General features: G+C 39.4%; 1 protein-coding gene across 8 annotated transcripts in view; it reads left to right on the top strand.

The window, feature by feature from the left end:
- esrrga (estrogen-related receptor gamma a) overlaps positions 1 to 20,471 on the top strand; it is a 156,518-nt gene that overhangs the window by 103,736 nt on the left and 32,311 nt on the right. For 6 of the 8 annotated variants that reach the window (XM_040011288.1, XM_040011289.1, XM_040011287.1 and 3 more), the window contains 2 exons: positions 3,323 to 3,747; positions 9,613 to 9,741. In XM_040011288.1, the coding sequence (XP_039867222.1) occupies positions 3,323 to 3,747; positions 9,613 to 9,741 (554 nt within the window). The remainder of the gene's footprint in view (positions 1 to 3,322; positions 3,748 to 9,612; positions 9,742 to 20,471) is intronic. The other 2 variants (XM_040011284.1, XM_040011286.1) reach the window with 1 other exon arrangement.

Here is a 20,471-nt window from a genome sequence, read left to right on the forward strand (position 1 = left end):
GTGTTTATGGCTGCCATCTAGCGAGGTAGTTGTTCAAAGATTGTATATAATAAAGCAGTGCAAGTGCACACAGAAACACAGACTAAAGGAGCGCACAGCAAACAGCACAGAGCGAGGCAGAGAGTAGTTTCTCTAATACGATGATTGTATGTTTGTCCCCGCCAGTTGTCAGGCCACTGCATCACCCTACCACTGTAATGACAGCTTGTCATACTAAAGTGGCCCACCTTCTTTCAAAACACACAAAAAAGCATTTCTTTCTTCTTTCTTCCTTTCTTCCTTTCCTCCCCATGCCTCCACATATTCATCTTTTATGAGTAACTGTGCCTTCCTTCAAGTGAGAAATGAAAAAAAGAAATAGGCCTGAAAAGAGAGAGAAAATGACAGGGATCGACTTGGAAATGGATACAAGCAAAGGCGGTCATTTGTGTGTGTGTGTGTGTGTGTGTGTGTGTGTGTGTGTGTGTGTGTGTGTGTGTGTGTGTGTGTGTGTGCTGGTGTGGTCTCCCTCAATAAGAGACACCTAAATAGAATATTCAGTGTCTGCAAGAACTAAACAGCGACTTTGGCCGCTTTAAAAATGGTCAGTTTTATAATTTGCATTACTGCTAAAATATAAACCTAAATAAATCCGCTCAACCTCATTTGCTAATCTTTTTTGTTTGTTTGTTTGTTTACTGTTGCATTAAAAAAGCATTGGCACCATAGCCATTTTCCCTAAAATTATACAAAATATACAAAAAATACATTAAATGCAGTAAGTTTGTTAGTGCAAAGTGATTATTTTATGCTATAACATATACCGCTTCCTTTTTGCCGTACATGATACATAGTGCTGTTCAATATAGAGCAATCAGCTTATGTGCTAATTACTTGACTATATTTGTAACTGTGTAGGTTTCAATATCACGAGCATCAAAATCTTAAAGATGGCAAAAAGAAAATGACGTTAAAACCGTATTCTTTAACGGAACTGAGCAGAACCGTTAATACCAAAATGTGATTACTTTGCTTCCTTGTGTTTTACTGTTATCATCTCATAAAACACTGCTTACATCTTTAAGCCCTGTCTGAATAAAGGCAAAGAACGGCAAACACATTCGAGCTGTTCACATTTTATTTACATTTCTTTAAACACCTAAAAACCTAAAGAATTGATTAAAAAGAGACCCAACCCCTTCTCTCTCTTCACACTCATCTGAAGAGCAGACAAGCACAATAAGACTGCTCTTTCAGCACTGAGCCATCGCTACATAGCACCATAATTATACTGATAACATACATACATAAATGCATTCAACCTCTCGCTCGGCACAGCGCACTGGCTGTGATTTCTTAATCTTCTTTCCTCTTCTCCTCTCCTCTGCATGCGTGTCTTCTTTTTTTATTCTTTTTTATTCCTCCCCCTTCGACTGCCATTATTTTTCATTTATAAGCACAGTTAGAGAGCGCGAGAGAGCACTGAGGAAAAAAAAGACGAGATAGAGGGAAAAGGGGGAGAAGAAACTGGAATGGAGAACGGAAAGATAGATAGATGAGAATTTGAGAGAGAAGGAAAAAAGCGCCTGAGATCTTTTGGCACTTAAACTCTTTCGCTTAATGGTACTCAGAGGGATTGACGGTCAAAAGGAGGGGCCACAAAAGAGCATAAAGAGTGAGAAAGGAGAGATTAAATCATCACCATCACATCATCTACTTAAATGGTTCTACTCTCTTTTTCTGTCACCACTGTTTTTCATCCCATAGACACAGAACATAGACATCCTCTTGCGATCTCTTTCCTTTCCATTTACACTTTTTTCTGTACCACCTGATACTGTCTATGCTTCTGCCTTTCCTTCTATATGTCTCCATAGACTCTCTTTCTATCCTTAATTTTCTCTTCCTTGATTTATGTCCAAACCTTTCTCACAATGTCAGCCTCATTCCAAACTGAAGGCCCAACTTAGCATCAGATAAATGGATTTATAGACACTGGTGAATACCGCAAACCCACGATAAATGGAGTCACTGAATTAAAAGAACCTCCAGCAAGGGTTTAATATATGATGAAAAAGGTGAAAAGGGCCAAAGCATTCTATATCATAAATGTCAATTCACATTTGAATGGGAAAATTTCAGGGGAAAAGAGTGTTTCCTACATTACAATGCGTTTGCAGGTTTTTTGCAGGCCTTCTTTCTGCATATCAGTCATGTTAAAGCTGAGATGCAAATTAAAAGAAAAGGTGTTGTTTGTCAGTAGACAATCATCAGTCACTGCAGTCCTGCAACTACTCTTTTTTTCCCCATTCTGTCTGTCTTTTGCATTAGCTGTCTGCCTGTCTGCCTTTCTGTTTTCCTGTCTATATCCATTCTTCATTCCCCCACCTGAACAGCTCCCCATTCTCCAACCAGGCACTGTCTGTGTTTTATGGGTCCCTGTAGAACGGGGATCTTTTACAGGCCGACTGGACTTTAGAAGCCCCTCGTTTAGCAGCATCCTGCCTTAATTAAAAACCCCTTTTGTGCTTTCTGCCTTTAACAATGAAAGGGGAGAGAGAAAGGAGGGAGGGCAGGGTTAGAGAGACAGAGAGTAGTAATGCGTAGAGGAAGAGAAAGAGTGGGCAGAGACAGAGAAAGAGAGACAGTCAGAGATGGGAGTGAATAGAAAGTGATAGGGAGAGAGGCAGATAGATAGTAAGGTAGACAAAGGGAAGGATGGAGAGATATGGACAGAGAGAAGATAGCCGTTAATTACAACTGCCATTAACAAGACACCAGCCTCCTTAGGGAGTGGAAGAAGGAAAAGCAGGAGAGGAAGGAGGGAGATACGAAGGGAAGGAGAATGTAAGAATAGTACTACAGTGATAGTCTGGCTCTGATTAGTGAGTTTTATTTAATACATACAAAATATGCATACATTTATTGTTTTGCATCGCGCAGCTTTTAGGAACTTTTTAGACTGTAAGCTGTGCTTGAATATGACAATGTATGTCTCTTTGTGTATGTGCTGTCTTTGGGATGACTGAGCAGCAGAGGAGCTGCTTACTGATTACCTTCATGTAGAACACGCTGCTATTGACTGGAGGGTGACGGATGATCTTGGCCCCGTGGATGGGGATGTGTTTGTGGTACTCTAGATGCCGCTCCGCTACTCTCATGAATGTGGTTTTCCCCAATGAACCACAATATATTTGTGTCATTAAATATTGCTGAATACGACTTTACATTTCTCCCTTCCCCTATGCAGTGCCTCTAACTTTCCACACTCATGATTATCTTTCTTCATATTTACATTTTCCTGTAATGTTTTTTCCCCTCTTGTTCTGTCTCACTCTCTCAGGCTTCTCTGCAGAATGTCCAGTAAGGAGCGCCACCTTGAGTCCAGTTGTCCGTCCTCTTATATAAAGACTGAGCCGTCTAGTCCTGCCTCCCTGACTGATAGTCTAAACCATCACTCCCCTGGTGGCTCCAGCGACGCCTCAGGCTCATATTCGTCCACGATGAACGGCCACCCCAATGGCTTAGACTCCCCAAGCCTTTATGGCTCCAACGCAGGGCCCCTAGGACCTGCTGGCGGCCCTGGATCAAAGCGTTATGAGGACTGTTCATCAACCATTGGGGAAGATTCACAAATTAAGTGCGAGTACATGTTGAATTCCATGCCCAAGAGGTTGTGTCTCGTGTGCGGGGACATTGCGTCAGGTTACCACTATGGAGTGGCATCCTGCGAGGCCTGCAAGGCCTTCTTCAAACGCACCATCCAAGGTTGGCTTCTATTTTAACTTTGTATCTACAGTTGTCTCTGTTTCGCTTGTCTACATTTCACTCTACGTGTTGCCTCTTGCTGTTTAAGCTCCACTATTTAGTTTATCTCTCTTGGTTTTGTTTTAATATTTTTATTAGTGGTTCAGTTCTTCCACCAGTTTTTTCATCAAAATCTGTGGTTGTGTATTGTTTAAGATTAGACTAGAATAGCTGCTTGTTTGTTTGTTTTTGTAAATCCATTTGACAGTGTCTTAAAGACAGCAGTAAATAATATAAATAATATATATTAATCAAAGATAAAGAAACTTTTTAAAAATGTAAAGACGTTAGTAGGTTGGCTGCAGAGACAGCAAGGTCATATGTTTGAGGTAAGCATGATGCTCTCTATATTGACCTAAATGGTATCCTTAAAAAAGCTTTCACCTAAAAGTACCTAAAACCTTGATAAAAGTAAAGTGAATATTTATACTATTTTTAATAAAAGGAACAGACTAATCGAATTACACACACACTCAGACATGCACACACACCTGAACTAAATTCAGGACATATGATGAAAGCCTCAGGCCAGATGTAAACCTAGATTTTTTATAAGGTACGTCTCCCTCCTCCTCTGCTAAGTGAGCCACCAGGACACCCACATAGCCTATTTCCTCTTTCCCCTTCACCCATTCTCCCCATCACACACGTTCACATTTATACATCTATCTAGGTACATAAACCAACCCCCAAAAATCTACACCCACTTTTTAACCTCAACCTTGACCTTTTCTTCACGAACAGCAAAGAATAATTTTGGAGCAGTGTTTGCATTCCCAGATCTAGCTGCTCATACATCACAGGAAGCGGTTTAGCCATAAGCTTGTTGTCTGTGCGATAACGTAGCATCAGAGTCGGGTCACGAGTCATGTCTAAAGATCAAGAGTTCAGGGGTTGAAGAGAGAAAGGATAGAGAATAATCCACATGATGAAAGGAGTGCCAGGAATGAAGCACAGTATACTGTACAGGAAGATTAACAACTTGATTGATGATCTTTGTGTTGTGTTTTGTTTTGTTTTTTAATTTCACAGTAGAAATTTGATGATAGATAGATAGATAGAAGGCGGTAAACTTTTGAAAACCTTTGTGTTAGTGTTATAATCCTTCATGATTTGCTCAAGTTTTTAAAAAAATAACTAACAGGCCCCATCTGTCAGCAGGACAGCCCACTTGTCAGTCAGTCTGCTACTGCAATAAGCACACTACTAGTCAGCCAGCCATCATCGATCCATTGAGTCAGTCAGTCAGTCAGTCATATCAGACAGGATTCATCTATCTGCCTTTCCATCCATCCACCTATCTGTCGGTGCTTTCTTTTGCCTCTGATAAGCAGCTTTTCCAGTAAAGCCCCAGAGACAGAGAGAGACAGGAAGATGTGAGGGGGTGGAAGTCCTACATTCACAAGATGGTCACCACTACCTGGAAATGACCTGTATGTGTTTATTATAGGATGAGATCAGGACACGGTGCAGCCCTGACAAATAGATTAGAGCACACGCATGTGACGACAAAGGCAGAGACATGCATACACACACCTAAACTCGCAGAAGCTCAGTCAAACAAAGACATCAACACGCATATAGCCATGGAATATTTATGTGGATAGGTTTAACCCTTAATTCATCTGTCACTCCGGTGGTGTCAAATAGTTGATGAACTCTATGTCTCATTTCATTTAATGGTTTGTTAAAGGTTAGGATAGAACGCAGCTACAGATTAAGTACAATATCCCAGATAACATATAGATAATGATGCTGTTTTGACTGGAAAACCTCATTTTAGTGTGACATTAAATAGCTTGAAAGCAGTGATATGTCCCTTTCTCTTCTAATTTCATTGTTTTTTTGTTTTTTATATATTTGCAACACACCATTTTCCTGTTGCCGATTTGTTACACATTATAAAAAAGTGAAAATTAGAGGCTGTGGATAGAGTTGTTCTTGAGAGAAAATATGGAAAGCCATATTTAAAACATGCTCAATTAGAAATATTTAACAACACTTCTTGTTCAAACCTTAAAGGTTGAATAACTAACTACTTTAATTATTATTTTACTTTTTAAAATTGTAATGGTAATGTAATGTAATATTTTACCTTATTATTGTGCTATAGCACTACTGTTAATGATTTGTTGCAAACTGAGCTTTCTTGGATCCAGTGGACCAATTGGGTCATGATATTATCTTTGGCTACCACACACAGCAACTCATCCTCAGATACTGTGGATGTTCTGCTTCTGCGTGTGGGCTTCTGTTCATCCAAATGCAAGTTTATGTGCACGTCTGTGCACATATTCCTATGCATGGTTGTGTGTTAGTGTGTGCGTCCTGGCAGGAAAGCAGGGCCAGCCTCAGATGGGCAGCAGCAGACATATTGGTATGTTTCAACCCATTAGCCAATAAAACCGCAGGTAATCACCAAAAAAACACCTCCAGCTGGACAGGGAGGAGAGCATGGGGTGGGAGAGGAAAGGAGAAGAGCGGAGAGAAGAGGTACAGATAAACAATAAGTTGAGACAAGGAATGAGAGAAAAGGAGGAAAGGGGAGGGTGGACTGGGCACATGGATGTAGGAAGGAATTAGGGGTATGTGCGTGCTGGCACGTTTGTGCATGTGTGTGTCGCAGCGTGGAGGAAGTGGCTCTGGCAGCTGCTGTTTCTGTGGCGTCAGTCCAGCGACACCTGACAACCTGCATCTATCACTCCCTTATTGAGAGAGGGGGATAAAGGGGAGTGAAGAGGAGGGCAAAGTATGGAAAAGGGAGGTATAGGGCAATGAAATGGAAAGAGAGAGCCAACAAGAGTGGAAAAAGAAAGGCGGTGGAGAGCACGAAAGAGAAAGATGAAAAAGGGGATAGTGATGTTCACACAAAGAGCAGTCAAAATGTGCAGTAAAAATGTCAGGTGGGAGACTAAAGAGAAATTGTTAGGGTAGTATTAAGTATTACCCATATTGACTTAAAGATGTTTATTCAGTAGTAGACACATTTCTCAATAGTTCAGGAGGCATAAATACATATTTGTGTTTTCTTTTTTTAAATGAATATTACAAAATCCATACTTTGTGCAGGAGTTGCATTGTGGTGAATTCAAATTTGACTGAGAACCCTTATCCATTTTTCAACTCTGCTCTGCCTTCTACCCATATTTTCTGTTCCTTATTCTATAAAAAGCCAAAGTGCCAAGGCAAAAGGTATATGAGAAAAGGAGGTTATAGGTATCAGGCTAGGAGAGGCAAAAGAGATACAGCATAGGGGATGGCAAGCCAAAACACACAGTAACATTCACATTATATGATCGGTACAATAGTGATCAATTGTCATGCAGCAGGGTGGACATACCAACATCTCAAAAGAGATTGCAGGGGATTTAAGGCCCTCGTATATACCCCGTCATTCACATAAACACACACATACAAACTTGCCTTTTTTACACAGGAGCCTCCAAGACCCTCTCTGATCTAAGCTTACTCCTGTGCACTGTAAGACACATAAAGAGAGAAATAAAGGCACACCTGCACAGAGAGGAGTGAGATTCTGTTATAAACCTTTCAAATGTAATTCCTGCCCTATACACCTACTCTGATGCATATATGTGTCTGAACATGCAAAAGGATTCAGCATACAGTGCATGTTTATTTATCACATGAGATGTAACAGACACATTTGAATGTGTATGAATTAGACTGATGTAAACTACATTTTGCTTAAATGTGTGTATTACTAAAGTCCACAGATTTTTTTTCTAGGCATTGTTGCAGTCAGGTATTGTAATCTGAAGTCTCACAGATGTTTCTGTCTTGGCTGTCACTTTAATCAATAAATTATATGGGTTTTTGTTATTGCCTGTTAACACTTACCTTCACAGTAGCAATCAGCATGTGTAGCTGTTAACATTTTTCATCACAGTGAGGGTTTTAAATATTTATTCTTAATGCTGCCAGCTGTATAAGTGGCTCTTTGCTGCAGTTAACAATTTAGCAGCCCTTGCTAGTTTTCTTGAAATGGCAAGGCCCATTAATGCATTCAGATTCTGTTTCATTAGCACATTTAGCCTTAGTGTCCTTCTTAATTGCTGAATTATTCTACTCCTCATGTATCATCAGCATGTAAAGCTCATGTATAAGCTAACTAGTCCCACATATAGTGTCCATTAGACTGTAAGGGTTCCCTCAGCATTTAGCATGTTTAGCCTTTACTTTAACTAACAAGGCCAATTAATGGGTGTCTTGTTACCCATTAAGAAGTGTTTGTGCATTTAGCGTTTTCCCAAGCTAACTAGCCCCTTAATCAGGCCAGTAATGAGAAAACATCCTCTCCACAGCAGCAGTCAATAGTAATCACTGTTTACTCTGTTTCAGTGGGAGATGTATTGGCTTGCTGGAATACTGTAGTTATCAGGTGGGCATTGGTGAAAGAGAAAGGGATATTTTTCTTTTCACATCTGAATGCAGGTCTTAATACTGATAAATAAACCTGAACATTGAAACAGGTTGGGCAATCTGTAACAATTCAAGCTGTTCCAACAAATCCATAACTATGTTTTGTTCTGAACTGGGAGTAAGTAAATAATTAAGTGGAGGAAATGAGCAGAAATGGAGCTGCAAATAAGAAGACTAACAAGTGGGAAGGAAAAAAAGGGGGGGAAATGGCCACAGGAGCCAAAAAAGATGTTAAAATGTCTCGTTTAGATGTACAGTATATTTTAGTAAAATGAAAAAGATATAAAAGGTATAAGGAAATAAAAGATAGGACAATATACTACTATAATACAGTACGTATGAGAAAGAGTAAAGTACCCAAAGAAGTGCTATTAGACTCACTCAGAGTGATGTTTTGGTTAGCCTCGGTTGTGAAGTTAATAGACTTCGGTTAATAATCTTGCTTTCAACACTGCATCCAAGTGTCACCGCCTGTCCTGCTGCTAAGTCACGCAATCTTAGTTGACTTTATGGTCTCATGTAACGTAGACATATCACCTCTGTTAGTGCATACACAGATACACTTCTGTGTTTTTTAAACAACAATACAGGCGGTGTTCCTGGCAACCAATTTTGTAGTAAAATAAAACAAACATTTTGAATAATTAATTGAAAAAACATTTTAAAAATGGGCAAAATTTAGGGCAGTTTAATAAACACTGGGAAACATTTGTCTCCTCGCCCATCTAAAAGCCACTCTAAACCTTATTTTTCAGTAATGAAATCACTTGGTGCTCTCTATGACACTGCACACATATGACATTAGATTAGTTTGTGGCTAACACCCGTAATGCTAGCGCGAAAGCCTTCTTTCAAGTCTGTGCAGAACATGGTGATATATTCTTCCTGTCAAGTGCTTATATGCCACTTTAATCTGGCACAGCCTACATATATCAGTACACTTTCAGGTCAAAATGCTGCAGGTCTGTCAAAGGTCAAGACAGAGGTAGCTCAATCCATCCATCCATCTATTTTCTTAACTGCTTATCCAGCAAGGGTCAAAGGGATGCTGGAGAATATCCCAGGTGCTACAGGGCAAGATGCAGGGTACAACCAGGATAGGTTGCCAGTCATAAGGCTAGAACAGAGAGGCAGACAACCACCTACATTCCCATCCAAACCTATGGATAAATGAAAATCGACATGAAGAGAATATGCAAAGTCCACACAACCCTTCATGAATGCCAAAACTGGGGGCACTTTTGCTCTGAGGTTCTGTCCATAGTCATCATTTTATGGTTTGTTGTATTGCATACATGTGTCTATGTGCTCTGTGTTTGTGCTGATGTGTCTATCTGAAATGAAACCTTTTTGTCTATCTTTCTCCAACATGTCTACGTGCCGCAGGCAACATTGAGTACAGCTGTCCAGCCACCAATGAGTGCGAGATCACCAAGAGGAGACGCAAGTCGTGCCAGGCCTGCCGCTTCATGAAGTGTCTGACTGTTGGCATGCTGAGGGAGGGTAAGGGAAAAGGTCTCTTCTTTATATTTTTCGGCTAAATGTGCTACATGTAGCATTTTAACGTCAATTAGGTATTCTGCATCTTAAGCAAATTTTCACATAACATTGTATTAGCTTACTCATTTGTATGAACGTGTTGAACAACGCTGGATGTAACTTCTACATGATAATTTGTGTGTGTGTGTGTGTGTGTGTTTAGTTTTAATGTCTAAATTCACAAGTTACACTCAGAAATGTATAAGGGCATGTACACACGCAGACCCATTAACCAACACTGTATACATGGCTTTTAATTTTGGCTTGCTCAAATAAAGATACAAATTTCCGGTTAACTGCGACGCTCAGCAGTTGTTCAGTGGTGTTGAAAGGTAAAAAAAACACAAGAGGTATTATCTGCCCCCACACCACTTTGATTAAATACACTCACTCTCTCATTTTCACACTCCCATGTTGCCTTTTGCCTCTTTCTCTCCCTCTTGTCTGCCCACCTCTGACCTTTTTACTCCCACTGCACTTCCAACGATGAAAGGAGAGAGAGGAGTGGCGAGTGTTAAAGAGAAAGACTGGGAGAGAGAAAGAGGGATAGAGGAAGGGGGAAGGTGCGAGAAACCGAGGGGAGGAGATCGAGGAAGGGGTGGAGTGGGGAGAGAGATTGATTTATAGGAGCAGAGGAGAGGGACCAAGGGAGGATGAGAGGCAGGGGGAGGATGGTTGAATGAAGCAGAAAGCGTGTGAGAGAGAAAGAGTAGACGAGAGGAGGGTCAAGGTTGTAATTGATGGGAGACCTGGCCTACGCCCCCTTCCCTACAGTGGTCAGGGAGCATGCCTGTGCCGACGCCTGCCAGCCCTTCCTCCATCCATTTCTGTCTTCATCCAGCCCTACTATTCTCCCGCTCATTATTACTGTACTCTTTCTGATGCTTTTTTTGATGTCTTATAGCCATTGTCCTTCATGTTTTTGTGCATCCTGTCGGGACCATACCCGCTGCTTTTTAATCAGTTCAGGTAAACTGTTATAGAAAGAAAACAAAAACCTGACAGCACATTGAGCTTTCTATACACATTTTTTTGAATTTATTTACATCTTGACATACTGGAGATTTTAAAAAGTATAAAAATATAGCTGTACACATAATGAAATCTTGAAAGACAAGAACCTTGTCATTATTGTATAAACACCCCAAAGGAAATATGAAATTTAGGAAACTTTTCAATGTGAGCTTCAGAATTATCCAGAAGTTTCTTTTTAGTGTAGAAGCGCTCGACTCTGCCGCTCTCTTTCTTCCACTCACACACAGGAGGAGGAGACACACAAACACACACACTCCCAACAAGCTGCTGTCGTAGCGTTTGTTCTCCCAGTTGATCTGACGTAGGCAGAACCTATGTCTCATCTCCTGTTTTGTCTCGAGTATGTGTATGTGGCCACAAACACGCACACACACGTGTAATAGCATGTATTATTGGCAGTTTCACCAGTCTCGCAGTTTACACAGCTGAGGCTGCATCCTCCTGCTTTACAAAGAAACCACATTTCCCTTGTCTAAAAAAAAGTCACACAAGGCAATTTATTTATATTAACATTTTGCTATTAATACAACAGTTTTAAGTAATTTTTTTTCATCTATAGTTTGTGTAAAAATTGGAATCTAGGGAAAACAAAATCAGATGCACTGACGTGCTCTTAAGTCTCATAGATAACCACTTATGTTATTGTAAAGGAATGTGCTATATGTAGCCGAGGGATATTGTATCGGTGTTTTTCTGTCCCAAGCAGGGAAACAAATAGCTGCCTTTTGTTGCCTCTGCCTCCGTACTCTGCACACATATATCATGCACACACACATCGGCCCACATATCTATACATCAACATGACAGACCACAGCCACCCCATTTGTTGTGCAATGTGTGAATTTAATACAGGGGTTTCTCGCTCTACATATGAATAAAGGTCATTTGGAAAATTGATACATCCATTTCCCCCTATTTCCATGTTTTAATTCCTTTTGAACCCTTGGGAAATTTGAAATGATCAACAGCTATATAAAAGAACTGAACATTTTCCTTCACCTTAGTTTTACTCTGCTGGAGGTGTTCTGTTAAAATATACAAATTATTGTCATTTTTAAAGAACTAGTAAATCTTGCTGATTTTCTCAAATTTTCCACTTTCCATTTTTTCCCCCTTGAATTTGGTCAAGATATTAAACGCATCATGACCCATACTTTGTCTGGAAAAATTTACTGAAAGGACTTTAAAGACTTAAAATATTAACCATGCAATATCAGGAAAAAAGTTGTGATTTCCTATTGCTAAACTATAAAAGAAAAGTTTTTTACTTTGTGAAACCTTGTGAATATTTCAACCTTTATGTTATTTCTTGTTTTGCTTCCAAAAAAGGTGAGTTCATTAAAGAGTTTTCTACATGATGCACATATTTAGGTCTAGTAAGTCTTCTCAGCATTTCAGAGCATCAAAATTAATTAACATAATTAATCTACCCAGGTAAACATCTTAATAATTCGGACAATGGATCTATTTCATATACAAAAAACACTAATTTAGGAGCATTGCCTACCATGTATCATACTGCCCTTCTGGCTGTAAGCAGTGTTACTGCAAAATTGCATAGATATAAATGGTAAGTGGCTAGATCAGTTAGTATCAGGGCTAACTATGGTTGTCAGGGGCTAGCTCACGGTAGAAAGGTGAAGATAAAGTGGTAAGGGTGGAGTGGGCAGGAAAACATGGAGTAGTGTGTGTCTTTCTGTGTGTGTGGATACTGTAGTTTACCCCTAAGGGCAAGATCAGCCTCAAATTAGCTTTGTCGCCCTGGGAGACAGAGAGGGTGAGATGAAGAGCAAGTGAGGCAGTAAGGAAGTGCGTGTGTTTGTCGGAGACTGAGAAAGAAGGAGAGAATAGGGGCCAGAGGGGTCAGTAAACCAACTCCGAGTTGAGTTCTTTCTTTACATGTTCTCTTAAACACACACCTGATCATGTGAATACACTCCCACTTGTCCGTGTAAAATATTGGATTTTCTCAGCCACCACTGTGAGGACAAGAGGAGGCGAGGAGTAAGTGAGCAGGGGATAAACTGAAGGAAGGAACAAATACAGGGCACCCACCCACCAATATGTAGCAGCTAATTTCTGGAGCAAGGCAATTAAATGGCCTGGTTACATTATGAGAACTACCCCTCTGGCAATGGCTGTCTGTCCATTTTTAATGAGGTCATAATGATGCGTCAGCTGAAGACCAAAAGGTCATGAGGCGGGACTTAAATCTGCCTAGAGAGAGGGGAGTGGTAGTGAGAGAACAAGGGTGTGATTGCAGGTAAAAAAAAAAATGTATAAAAATTAACATATTAAAATGAAAGAAGGTTGAAAGAGATTTTTAACAATCCCAGAAGGTTTTGTTTTATTTAAATGACAATTTTAAAAAAATCTGCAAAAAAGCAACTGTAATTACAATGTTGCTGTCAGTTCTTACCCTCCGTGCTCAAATGGCAAGGCAAGACCGACTTAATGCATTCAATATCAGCAGTAATGCATAGAATGATCATGAACAGAAAAACACAGATCAGACATTTGAACATGAAACACTTTGGCAGAGACACACAACCCAGGAGCCAGCAATATTCAGTAGGCGTGCATACTGTACATATGCTCATACTGACAGATTTGCTCTCTTACAACAGCAGCTTTGATGATGCCACGTCTGATGAATCGTGGTTAAACAGACAGAATGTGTTGAATCCAAAACCAAAGCCTCCATTTCTATAATGCCATTAACGGCCAGCTGGATTCAGATGGTGGACTACTAGAGGGACAAGTCCACGGACGGCAAATATAAACCTTGGCATAATGCCCCACACATGCACATATATACACACACATTAACAATCTGTGCCAACTTTGGCCATGCTCCCCACGGCCCCTAAGACCTAATGAGGGAGATCGGGTGGAAGGCCCCAGTCTGTGAGGGTGTGTTTGGTGTGGGTATATGCAGCTGGTGTAGTGTGCATCATAACTCCCCTCACAGCTCAGTGATCTTGACTGCTGCTGTCCAATTTCATCACTCGACACATATGCATTTATACACACTGTGCTGAAAACATTTGGCTGATAAACATATAAAGATCATTTCTTTAAAAAAAAAAAAAAAAGACTCATTCCTTGAAAGATGCGAGTTATTAAAGGTTAAAAAATGATGAAACGACCAAGAGCAGTTTAAGGGTCAGTGAATAAACAGGATCGTAGAAGAAGCTGAAAAAAACAATATAAAGGATGCAGAGTGGGTGATGGAGAGAGGGAATGAGACAAGAAGAGAGGGGAAACAAAGGAGGAGAGCGCCAGACAACTGGTGGCGTCTGGTGTTCCCCTTGGGAAACTTGTAGCTAAATCTGGCCCTGTAGCGTCTGTCCTGCATGAGTGTGTGCGAGTCCGTGTGTGTGCAAATGGCATCTAGTTGCATCCCAGCTAGAAAGGAGCGATAATGGAGATGGTGTGACGAGAGATCTGCCTAAGTGGTCCACTTTCTCTCACGTACACTTTCTTTTTGAGGAGAGGGGAAGAGAGGAGACCTTTGACCTTTGTCAAACCCTTCATTGGCATCATTTTTTGCCAGCAAACATAACTAAAACAAAACTTTAACATATGTACGATTTTAGCCCAACCCACTACCCAAAACCCTCAAGAAGAAATACACAAAAATAAATAAATGAATAAATACATACCTACATTCAGTGGAATAATAAAAACACATTTTTCATAACTTTTTGTTTCTCTGAAAAAAGTCAGATAATAGGCCATTACATTGCAAAGGACACCAGTTACATTGGACGTTAATGACTCCCCAAACAGAAACAAAATCTTCAGTGTCAGATAACATTTTATGATACACAAATTTTATTTTATATTATTTTTATTTTATTTTTACAGATCCTATCACTTTGATCTGATCTTCACATCAGCTCATGCTTGATGCTCATGCATGCCTGACCTATTAGAAGGTTAATCAGATACATCTTACTTGGCTATGTCACAAAGTACTTTGGATTAAAAATAAAAAAGACTGTCTTTTAAAATTATCCTTGAACCAGCAGTAGATGCTTGTTCATATAGTGCCAGTTTCTGTCCAAAAATGCTGATGTCCTTTTGGCCAGTTATAAAAAGTGTCACATCATCAGCATATAGCTGACAAGCTCCCTGTGATTATTACTTCATTCGCAAAGGTCAACTCTGGACATTCCTGCCTGATGCCTCTTTGAATAGGGACAGGTTGGCTAAGTCCTTCCCCCACTTTTACAATAACAGTGGTGCCTGAATACAACAACCTGATCCAAATAGTCAACGTTTTGCCAGAACTAAAGACCTCTAATATTCTAAATAAATAATAATGATCAACTCTATGAAATGCCTTTTCCTGGTCCTGGAGTTTAAACAAATCAAAAATGTCTTAATTTTCTGGATTTCTCAAATCCCAAAAATCAACATCAAATTATTCATTATAATCCATTTAGGAAATGATGTTTAATTGACATGATTGACGTGTAATCTTTAAGTGTGTTACATAAACACATTTAACACAAATTTTACAGTCTGTACATAGTAGTTAATCTCATCTGCAGTTCTTTAGCTAGTCGAGACCTCTTTTTTAGGTAGGAATGTCAGAGCTGCCCTTGACTGCAGCTCAGTCTAAACAGTCTATCAGAACTTCTTATAGCCCCTTTTTCCAGCATAGTCTAGAATTTCTTCTGAAATTTGTCAGGAAGCCCAGCAACCTGAGATGAACCTCAAGTTTATCAAAAGAAATGGTGGTCCCCTGGAAAGCAGCAACCTGCCTAAAGCCTTCCGTCCATTATCCCAAGGCCTGTTACCCAGATCTCCAAGCTTCCGCTGTATTCTTGTTGAGTTATGAGCATAAACATTTGTGAGTAAAAATGTCTTATCCATTGAATGTAAAATCCCCGAGTGTTACTTTCACCACTTGGGTCCTACCCTACTCAACTTCACACATTAAAGCATTTATTAAAATGAAGAAAATAAAACTGCTACAGCCCACACTAAGATTAGTGCCATAACTAAGAAAACACTGCCCCCTCAAACCAATTCCTCCTTCAGCTTCATTATCTAATACGCTGTGTTTCCTGTAAAGGATCATATCATTGTTTTTATTTCCACTAAGCTCGGCTGTTACTGCTCGCCTTTCTCTATCCTTGCTCCCATTGATGTTTAATGTTCCCATTCTTAAAACCTTCATAACAAGCAGAAAGAAGAAAAAGAGGATAGTGAAATGCTTCCAACAGAACACCACTTTCTGTGCTCAGGACTGTGCTGTACTTTTCCTCAATTGTTCCTCCCCAATTTAGTCACTATCTTTTTCAGATTTAACCTTTTTTTTGGTTTGTTCAGCTGTTCATAACAAACCACTCTCCTTATCTTTGGAAGAGATTTAATAAATCAATCAACATCTGGAAAAAGCCTAGCTTTGACAGACTGTCTGCCAAGGATTTCATTGAAAAAGCAGTTGATATCCTGTAACAAATGTGTGACTGCTCATCCATCAGATACAATGTTGGAAACATGTTGTCTTCCTCATTTTCAACATTCAAAAAGGATGCAGTTATACCTCGATTCTGAGGCACACCTGTCATTGCTAATCTCTGGCTATCACCTTGATTTTCTTCCACTGCTCCTCTCTTGCATTTCATCTCATATGTCTGTTTTCAGTGTGTGGGGATCCTTTGTGCAGACACGAATAGCATTTGTGTCCAATGTCATACTATACATAACATTTCATACTGGCAAAGCTTTCATAAACCGGCATTTTAATAATTGACTTTGAAAGATACCTCCAGAGTCTGGAAAAGAGGCATTCAGGTAGATGAACACCTGTCTCAGAAGAGACTGAATGCGCTGTAGTCTGATGTCTTTGCAGTGGAAACAAACTGTTCTAAAGCCACCAGCGAACTTTCCAAAGTGGGTCAGCTCTTTTTCCAGCAGTTCATTAGGGATGACACCAGAGACGGTAATTTGTGTTGAAGGCAAAAATAACAGTGAAACAAATCACTGAAGATAAATTTTTCCTACGTTCAAGGACGGCGTGTAAAGAAAATTTGTAAAAAAGACACATTCCAAATGTCCCAAAATCACTCAGCAGCTTGTTCATTTTATTATCCAACAGTCAAAGATATTTATTTATGTAAGAGGAATATTAGTGACAGAAGATGAGAACACAGCCTTAAAAAGCAAAAATAAAGCCACGTTTTAAGGATCTCACTCGAGCTCACGCACGCTCACAGATTCACACACCAGTGACAGCCACCTGCCCACTGCCTTGGGCAATGCTCTTCTGATCTGTTCTGGTCGAAACAAACATCACCGCACACACTTTTCTCCCAATTTTCATCACGTCCATTTCGCTTCTTTATTTTTATTTCTTACATTTTTTTGTTTTTTTTTATTTGAGCAGCATAACCTGATTTTCTGATTTTCTGATGTTGAAGCATTGGAACATCAGTTACATTACTTTGTAACTTTGTAACTTTGTAACCCAATTGTATTGAACACATTTCAGATTTTCCCTATAGGTTTATAGTGATAATAAAAAAAAATGTGATAATCTTCTTTTTTTTCACATTTCCTTTAGACTTTTTAGTCTTTAGGACACTACTAGCTCTGATTATAAACATTACTTGACTGTAGGGCTTAGGCTTTAATCGGTTCTTAATACTTGATCATATGTATCACACTATAAAACAGACACTAGATCTATACAGGTCTGTTGTCTTTCCCAGTCAATTCACTGAGCAGTTCTTAATCCTATGTAGGGACAATCTTTTCATTTCATTTCATCAACACTGCAGTTTAAAACACACAATAGGTCAGAGTCAGGGAGATGGTGTTCAGCTTTTTTACAGCTTTAAAATTACTACCACTTCTATCATTCTATACTGTCCTTGTCCAGTTTCCTTGTGTCTTGAGTTTTTCAGCGTTCCTCTATTTTATTTTTTTTGTGATGCCTCTTTCTCTTTCTCAACCAAAATCCAGATATTTTATTTGTCTACCTACTCCTCTCTTCACTTTGTTCCATACCTCTCACTTCTTTTCCTTCTTTCATTCTCTTATCATGACATTGATCATCTGAAATCAATCCACATTGTGTTTTTCTGTCCATCCTCTTTTGTTTTTTCCTCTGTCTTTCTCTTGCACGCACACTTAGATGTCAAAGGCATTTGGCTCGTAATCCTTCAACTGTTCAAGAACACGCACACATTCGCTGACACAGAGTGACGCCAGTGCAGTGTAAAAATCTATGCTGATGTGATCAGTGCAGATCGTGCTATTGACAGACAGCAATATTCCCACGATAGGAATGATTCACCTTCATCACTGTCACAGAGTCAGTCAGTTGGGTGTGTATATGATTGTGCACAGACTATGACAAAAGTGGTATAATCAAGGCATGTAGCTTAACCTACTGTATTTTGAAAAGGTAAATATGCAGTATTAATTGCGCAGTTTCATGTGCATCTGACATTCATAACAAAAATGTTTTGTGATGCAAAACAAATTGTGGTATTTGTTAGATACTTGTTTGTGTGTTTGAGTGAAAAGTTGTCTAGCTGGGACTTACTCTCTCCTTCTCCTATAATTTCATAGCCTGTAAACTACTTTCTTCCCTCTGTTCCCCCTTTGCTACACTATTTTGTAATAATCGCTTAATGTGTTTTAGCATTTATTTATTCAAACTCAATTTTTCCCAATTCCCGTTTTACTGTTCTTCCATGCCCTTGCCCTTTTTTTTCTATATGCATTAATTCTTTTTCTGATCGCTAAATTTACTTTCCCGTGGCCTTTTTCCCTCTTCCCTCTCTACTCGTTTCTTCTTTCCGCTCTCCACATTCCTTTCCTCCTCTCCCCTCTTGCCCATTCTTTATGATTTGAAGGCTCATTTGTTAAAAGGAGGTAGCCCACTCTCACTCTTCCCCTAGCTTCCTCTTGTCTCTTTTTTGTGGGCTTTGGAAATATAATTTTCAATTTTTAATTTGATTCATTTAGATTTGATCATTAATCAGTGCTGAGAGAGAGTTAATTTGGTGGAAAATAGATGAGGTAGTTAGAGAGGGCTCTTTATGAAGTGAGCTTAGCCCAGCACTGGGTCTTTTAGGTATATGGGAAAGAGAAAGAGTAAAATTAAGAGTCTGCATGTAAGAGTTTATATTATGTACAAGAGAAAAAAGCCTCAGTGTAACTGAAAGTAGTTTGAAAGTGTGACAAGACTAGCAGTTTCTCCCAGCCTCTGTTACATTCAACCTTTCTGGTTTACAGCACATCAGACAAATTGCAAACAAATTACATAAGAAATTAGTATCTGAACTTACAACCTAATGTTGGTTTATATAAAAATACAACATACTGTGGTGTAAATACATTCGCAAAGCAACATACCACATGTGAATATCTGCCCTTCTCAGCTGATGAATTACATTTTTATGTATGGCACTGAAAGAAAATGCAAGAAAAACAATTTTAAAAAACAAAACAACAAGACAAAAACAACAATACTAAATACAGAAAAAGTACTTAATCTTAGAATCTAACTGCACCGTGTAATAGCACTATCTGGGCAGAAATTAATAAAGCTTATTGCTTTTTGTTACTGTCCTTGACAGGGAAGGACACGATTGACCTGGAAACTGCCTTAGTTAGTTTAACTGCTCCCATGAGTAACATAACATTCAGTTTTCTTCTGCTTTAATATTATGCTGCTTTCTTACAGTATATTACTAGCATGGCTAGTTATACCATAGTTATGTATTTTGTGGTGGTTTGCACAGTGTCTTTGTGCACTGCGGAACAGGCAGAAGTTACAGGTGTTTCATAAATACACACGGAGACACATGAAACATTTTCCCCAAATCTTTTTTTTTTTTTTGACACAACCACAAGTTTTTTGTTAGTCTGTTTGTCACTATATTATGAATCTGTAATCTCGAAACTTTAAATCACTGACATGCTTCTTTTAAGCTATGTCCCATTTGTTTCATTTAGTCAATAATTTTCTCTCATCCTAACACTTACCTTTTTCCTGCCCTCTGTTTCTATCAGCCCCCCATTTATTTTTTCATTTTTTGGCCAACCACTGATGCAGGTAGCAGCTGAAAAAGCTGCTTGTCTGGACTTACCTAAACACAACATAGATGTGTGGGTTAGCGGGGTGTAGACATTGTATAAGTGTGTATGTGCTAGAAAAAGCAAAGAGTGGGTGTGTGAGTGGTTTGTACCCCCTGGTGTTAAGAGTCTCTTGACCGTTTGCTGACACTGGCCCCCCCACTGTACCTGGACTGTCAGCCCTTCTGTCTACCTGTCCCTGTCTCAGGCATTTTCACACATACACACAGATGCATGTAATGTTCAGTTCACTGGTTTGACTACTGCCTGAGCTCATTACGAATTTTTAAATGAATATATTTCCATGTGCACTCACGCCACCATGACATATTTGGAATAAAGGTAGTCTTCAAAACGTTCAAATAAACAAACTCATATAAAACAGGAGAACATATCGACTTACAAATGCACAAAGATGCTCCCTGACATTTTTCTCCTGCTGCCAATAGAAGTCTTTCTGTTAAATCTCTTGAGGTTTGTTGTCATGAATGTGGTCAGCACATTTTTTAGAGGATTTAAACGTCTCTATGTGAGCAAATCTCTCTCTTGCTTTCACACGCCTATTG

This window comes from Simochromis diagramma, unplaced genomic scaffold (genome assembly GCF_900408965.1).
Source record: "Simochromis diagramma unplaced genomic scaffold, fSimDia1.1 OVJJ01000603.1, whole genome shotgun sequence".
Lineage (NCBI taxonomy): Eukaryota > Metazoa > Chordata > Actinopteri > Cichliformes > Cichlidae > Simochromis > Simochromis diagramma.